This window comes from Macaca nemestrina, chromosome 6 (genome assembly GCF_043159975.1).
Source record: "Macaca nemestrina isolate mMacNem1 chromosome 6, mMacNem.hap1, whole genome shotgun sequence".
Classification (NCBI taxonomy): domain Eukaryota; kingdom Metazoa; phylum Chordata; class Mammalia; order Primates; family Cercopithecidae; genus Macaca; species Macaca nemestrina.
In genome coordinates, this window is record NC_092130.1 from 39,153,121 (window position 1) to 39,160,041 (window position 6,921).

The window sequence follows — 6,921 nt, forward strand, 5'->3', positions numbered from 1 at the left end:
TTTTCTAAATGAAAGAGAGAATGCTTTCAGCATACTTTCTTCCCCCCAGATTTTGTTTTTACTACCCATGGCCGACTACGGCTTGGAATGTAAGCCTGGAGAGAATTCATTCCAATGCTGGGATTATAAACATCTGGGAGGAAAAAGTGTGTCCTGACAGTGGTGTCCTCACTAATGTCCAAAAAACATCTTGCCTTGAAAGCTAGACATGTCATTTATATCCTGAACTTCTACTTCTTTTTAAATTTAATTTCATTTTAGATTCAAGGAGTACACGTGCAGGTTTGTTTCATGGGTATGTTGTGTAATGCTGAGGTCTGGGCTTCTAGTGAACCTATCACCCAAATAGTGAACATAGTACCCAACAGGTAGCTTTTCAACCCTCAATCCCTCCCACCCTCCCCACTTTTGGAGTTCCCAGTGTCTGTTACTCCCATCTTTATGTCTTTGTGTACCCATTGTTTAGCTCCCACTTATATAAGTGAGAACATGCAGTATTTGATTTTCTGGTTCTAAGATATTTCACTTAGAATAACAGCCTCCAGCTCCATCCATGTTGTGAAGGACAAGATTACATTCTTTTTCATGGCTGCATAGTATTCCATGGCATACATATACCACATTTATACAATCAACTATTGACAAACACTTATGTTGATTCTGTGACTTTCTTATTATGAATAGTGCTGCCATAAACATATGAGTGTAGATGTTTTCTGTTTTTTGTTTGTTTGTTTGTTTGTTTTTTGAGACGGGGTCTTGTTTTGCCACCTAGGCTGGATCATAATTCACTGCAGCCTCTACCTCCTCAGCTCAGTCAATCTTCCCATCTCAGCCTCCTGTGTAGCTGCCACTACAGGTTCATGCCACCATGCACAGCTACTTTTTGTATTTTTTTTTGTAGAGATGGCATTTTGCCATGTTGTCCAGGCTGGTCTGGAGCTCCTGGGCTCAAGTGATCCACCTGGCTTGGGCTCCCAAAATTCTGGGATTACAGGTGTGAGTCACTGTCCCCGGCACAGGTGTCTTTTTGATAAAATGATTTCTTTTCCTTTGGGTAGATATCCAATAGGGGATTGCTGGGTCGAATGGGTGTTCTATTTTTAGTTCTTTGAGAAATCTCCATACTGCTTTCCATAGGGGTTGAACTATTTTACTTTCCCACCAACAGTGTATAAGCGACAGATTTCTACTTCTGCATGAGGCTGTGTGGGTCCTCAAAGAGAACCTCAAAACTCAGAAAGCACAGTGCTGAGCCACCCAGCTTTTTTCTGTCAAGTTTCTTGGCAATGCAGTATATAAATACTATCCATTTTCCAAGTTGATTTTATAGTGCTGTGTTCCACCTTCAGAAATGATAAGGACTTCTCGTTCCACCAGTTCCCAGGGCTGCAACCCCAGATCCTTGGGGATGTTGCCATGTGATAGCATTTCTCCAGCTCCGCAGGAAAGCAGTAGCACATCTCCAGGGCTAAGGACTCCCACAGTGCCCTACCCCTCTCCGCATCCCCCAGAAAAGTGAGGAGCATGGGCAGCTCACTGAGGGTTTTCTGATCAAAAGCAGTCACTGTGTCTCATGTAGCAACCCTCAGATTGTTTTGTTACTGGAAAGGGGTCCCAATCCAGACCCAAGAGATGGTTCTTGGATCTCTGCAAGAAATAATTTGGGGCAAGTTCATAAAGTGAAAGCAAGTTTATTAGAGAAGTAAAGAAGCAAAAGAATGGCTACTCCATAGGCACAGCAGCAGCCTGGGCGACTTGACTAAGGATACTTATAGTTGTTTATTGAACATAAACTAAACAAGAGGTGGATTATTCATGAGGTTTCTGGGAAAGGGGTCCAAAGTTACCGGAAATGAGGATTTCTCCCCCTTTTTAGACCATATAGGGTCACTTCCTGTTGTTGCCATGGCATCTGTAAGTGGTCACGGTGTTGGTGGGCATGTCTTTTAGCATGCTAATGCATTATAATTGGCGTATAATGAGCAGTAAGGACGACCAGAGGTCACTTATTAACGCCATCTTGATTCTGGTGGGATTTGGCTGGCTTCTTTACTGAAAACTGTTTTATCAGCAAGGTCTTTGTGACCCATATCTTGTGCCGGCTTTCTATCTCATCCTGTGACTTAGAATGCCTATCTTCCTGGGAATGCAGTCCAGTAGGTCTTGGCCTTATTTTACTCAGTCCCTAGTCAAGATGGAGTTGCTCTGGTTCCAGCGCCTCTGATAGTTTGTCTTCTCTGCTTTATTTTTTGTAGGCTGGGGCAGGGGTCTCATTTTGCTGCCCAAGCTAGTCTTGAACTCCTAGGCTCAAATGATCTTCCCTCCACAGCCTCTCCAAGTGTTGGGATTACAGGCATGAGCCACTGCACCTGGCCTGTTTTATCTACTTTAAAGCAGTTTTTCTGTAGATTGACCTTCTGAATTCAGGCTCCATTCAAGTGAGGGCATCTTCTTTTCAGTTTGTTTGGTTTTGTTTTTTGCATGGTAGGAAGCGTGGGACAGGCTGGGTGCGGTGGTTCATGCTTGTAATCCCCAGCACTTTGGTAGGCCAGTGGGTAGATTGCTTGAGCTCAGGAGTTCGAGACTAGCCTGGGCAACATGGCGAACCCTGTCTGTGCAATACAAATTTAGCCAGATGTGGTGGCTTGCAGGTCTGGAGACTAGAAAGTCTGTAGTCCTTCTAGTCTCAGCTACTCAGGAGGCTGAGATGAGAGGATCTTTTGATCCCGGGAGATTGGGGCTGCAGTGAGCCGGGATAGCGCCACTGAACTCCAGCCTAGGCGACGGAGTGAGACCCTGACTCAAAAACAGAAAAGAAAAGAAGCAGGGCTGGCTGATTAGGACAGTATTTCTTTTGCCGCCAGTCGAACAGTGGCGTCTAGAGTTTCTGGCCATAATTGCAAGACTTTATCGAAAAGCTTTAAATGTTTTCTTGGTTTTGGTTTTGTTTTGAGACGGAGTCTCGCTCTGTTGCCCACCCTGGAGCGCAGTGGCAAATTACAGCTCACTGCAGCATCGACCTCCGTGGTTCAAGTGATCCTCGCCTCATTCTCCTGGATAATTGGGACCACAGGCGCGCGCCATCGTGCCTGGGTTTTTTTCTTTGTTGTTTGTTTTTGTAGATATGGAGCCTTGCCATATTGCCCAGCCTGGTCTCGATCTTCTGGGTTCAAGCGATCCTAACACCTCCATCTCCCAAAGTGCTGGGATACAGGAGTGAGCCACTGCGCCCAGTCGCAGTACACCAAAAGTATTTATTCGGTCAGCGTTCCCCGCCTGCGGGCGCAGGGATGGCGGGTCCAGGCTGCAGGCGGCTGGGGGCCCCGCCAGTGAGCCAGGAGCTGCAGGAACGCTAGTGAGCCGCGCGCGGGGCCGGCAGCTGGGGGTTATTTCAGTGCGCGGGGAGAGGGCGGCCCGCGGCCTAGCGTGGGGTTAAGCGGCCTCCCCCGCACTGGGGTGAGAGCCCAGAACAGGCAGCAGAGCCACCCCCCCAACCCCCAACCCCAATCCCCGCGCTCGCTGCGGGCTGGACGTGAAAAGACGGTCCCATGCTCTGGGGAGTTAGTTGCCTTCCATTGGTACCTTCAGATGAGTGAGCGAACATGAAGTCCAGTCCTGGCATCCAAGCCGCCATCGACCTCACAGCGGGGGCCGCAGGGGGGACAGCGTGTGTACTGACCGGGCAGCCCTTCGACACAATAAAAGTGAAGATGCAGACGTTCCCCGACCTGTACAAGGGCCTCACCGACTGCTTCCTGAAGACGTACACCCAAGTGGGTCTCAGGGGCTTCTACAAGGGCACTGGCCCGGCACTTATGGCCTACGTTGCTGAAAACTCGGTCCTCTTCATGTGCTACGGGTTCTGCCAGCAGTTTGTCAGGAAAGTGGCTGGAATGGACAAGCAGGCAAAGCTGAGTGATCTCCAGACTGCAACCGCGGGGTCCTTCGCCTCTGCATTTGCTGCGCTGGCTCTCTGCCCCACTGAGCTTGTGAAGTGCCGGCTACAGACCATGTATGAAATGGAGATGTCAGGGAAGATAGCAAAAAGCCATAATACAATTTGGTCTGTCGTGAAGGGTATCCTTAAAAAGGATGGCCCCTTGGGCTTCTACCATGGACTCTCGAGTACTCTACTTCAAGAAGTACCGGGTTATTTCTTTTACTTTGGTGGCTATGAACTGAGCCGATCGTTTTTCGCATCAGGGAGATCAAAAGATGAACTAGGCCCTGTCCATTTGATGTTAAGTGGTGGAGTTGCTGGAATTTGCCTCTGGCTTGTCGTGTTCCCAGTGGATTGTATTAAATCCAGAATTCAAGTTCTTTCCATGTATGGAAAACAGGCAGGATTTATTGGTACTCTCTTAAGTGTTGTGAGAAATGAAGGAATAGTAGCCTTATATTCTGGACTGAAAGCTACTATGATTCGAGCAATCCCTGCCAATGGGGCACTGTTTGTGGCCTATGAATACAGCAGGAAGATGATGATGAGCCAGTTGGAAGCATACTGAAGTGTCTTGGTGAACCTGGATCTGAGTCTGTGAGTTTGAGTACTACAGTTCATCACAGGTTTCAACAGAATACAAGACCAATGCTGAATTTTGACTTCATGGGAATTTTGGTTCTATCTTCCCTTCTTCTACCCTAAATCTTAACTTTATGAAAGGGCCTCTATTTTACATCATATAATTTCTGCCCATAATTGTATTGAAATAGGAAAGTTGCTGCTCTTGCACTTGCTGGAATGTACAGGATGGGCTGGTTGGCCCTATGTACCTAATCCGAAAAACTAAATATCACGCTGTCAGGGCCTTTGCATAAAGCCATTTTTGTGTACGTGCAGTTTGGATGATTCTATGTCATGAGTGAAACAATTTGGTTCTATGTATAATCTTAAATATTACCCCCCCCAAACACAGAATTGACCATATTTTGTAAAGATAGGTATGAATGATTGCTTAGGATCTCTTTGTTTTTTTGGAGATGGAGTCTCACTCTGTCACCCAGGCTGCAGTGCTGTGGCGTGATCTCGGCTCACTGCAACCTCCGCCTCCCTGGTTCAAGCGATTCTCCTGCCTCAGCCCCCTGAGTAGCTGGGATTACAGATGCCCACCACCACACTTGGCTAATTTTTGTATTTTTAGTAGGGATGGGGTTTCACCGTGTTGGCCAGGCTGGTCTTGAACTCCTGACCTCAGGTGATCCACCCACCTCAGCCTCCCAAAGTGCTGGGATTATAGGCATGAGACACTGCGCCTGGCCAGGATCTCTTTTAAAGTCTACTTAACATGTGCACTTCATTAGGCGGTTCAAGTTTGGAAAAGTCTTCATTTGGTGCTTGAAAACCAAAATACTCATCTCTTTCTGTCTGTCTGTCTGTCTGTCTCTCTCTCTATATATATACACTTGGTTTTTTTTTTTTTGAGATGGAGTCTCATTCTTATTGCCCAGGCTGGAGTGCAGTGGCGCGATCTCGGCTCACTGCAACCTCCACCGCCTGGGTTCAAGTGATTCTTCTACCTCAGCCTTCCAAGTAGCTGGGACTACAGGTGTACACCACCACGCCTGGCTAACTTTTGTGTTTTTAGTAGAGATGGCCATGTTGGCCAGGCTCATCATGAACTTCTGACCTCAGGTGATCCACCCGCCTTGACCTCCCAAAGTTCTGGGATTACAGGTGTGAGCCACGGCACCTGGCCTCATCTATGTTTTTAAGAGGAGAAGGTACCTGCATACTGGTGTGGCTTTGACATTCTTGAGTTAAAAGTTTCAGAGTAAGCATTGTGGATTTTCCCAAGAAACAATACCCTTAAAATAGTGCTATCCATTTTCAAAGTGGGATTATATTCTGCATTCTGCCTATATGGTTAGGAATGGTCTAGAGTATCATCAGGCCTTGGGGAATCCACACAGCCTTCCTGCGCCAGCTTCCTTTCTCCCCCTCAAAGGAGCTGGGCTTTCGTTTAAGGAAGGAGCTGGGCACCTATACTTTGATGAAGACCCACGTGGCTGATAACAGTTCTTAGCTTCCAGTCTCTGGGTCCTGGCCTGGGTAGGATGCAAGGGTGTTCTATTGGCCCATTTAGAGACTGTTGATTCATTTTGGGTCACTCACTGTCCTTTCTGCCTCCATCAGCCAGAAACCTTCCTGGGGAACAGAAAGTGACTAAGCTAAGAGAAGGTTTTGTTCCCTGTTTGCTAACAATACTTGTGGGTAAAAGTCATCTACTCTCAGGTAGAACTAGACAGAACTTAGTGCTTTCACTCCACAATGAGACATGTTAGGGACAACCTTTTTTGAAGTTTACCTTGGGGTCCATAATACCTTCCCATGCCTTTACAGTGCTAGAGTCTTCTAAATTTGGTACTGGCCATCAGTAAATTTTAATGATAACTGTGTATGGGGTGTGACTAAGCAGTGAAACATAAGAAAAGTAATTTTATTGAACTAGGTACCATATGTATATATGTGTACACTGTCAAAACCCCTCCAAAACAAAGAACAACTCCTCACCCCAAAACATAGATCATCTATCTGATCCCCACAGACTTGGAGATAAGCAACTATTCTTTGGCCATGTCATTCTTGTCACCACTAAAGTAAGCGCCACCATTCTGTGTTGCTCCAAGACCACCAGCAGGGTCTCTTTCAGTAACGAGTTTTCTTTTTTTTAATTTTTTTATTTTTATTTTTTTTTTTGAGACGGAGTCTCGCTCTGTCACCCAGGCTGCAGTGCAGTGCGAGTTTTCTTAAGCAGCCTCTAAAGCTGAAAAGGCTACCAGTCTTAATAATAGTCTGTACCATGTGTGTTTATCACTTGACACAGTGTAATTCCTGTGGGAAACTTTGTTTCCTTAAGCTTTTTGCTATCTATGAAGTCTCTGTGGTAACTCTAGCCTTAGTATCAGAAGCAAGATGGT

General features: G+C 46.4%; 1 protein-coding gene across 1 annotated transcript; it reads left to right on the forward strand.

Annotated features, from left to right (window-relative positions):
* Nucleotides 1-420: 420 nt before the first annotated feature.
* Nucleotides 421-4,836, forward strand: LOC105466997 (solute carrier family 25 member 2). The gene has a single exon (XM_011716273.2). It carries the CDS (start codon nucleotides 3,606-3,608, stop codon nucleotides 4,509-4,511), a length of 906 nt encoding a protein of 301 aa, XP_011714575.1. The 5' UTR covers nucleotides 421-3,605; the 3' UTR covers nucleotides 4,512-4,836.
* The last annotated feature ends 2,085 nt before the right edge of the window (nucleotides 4,837-6,921 follow it).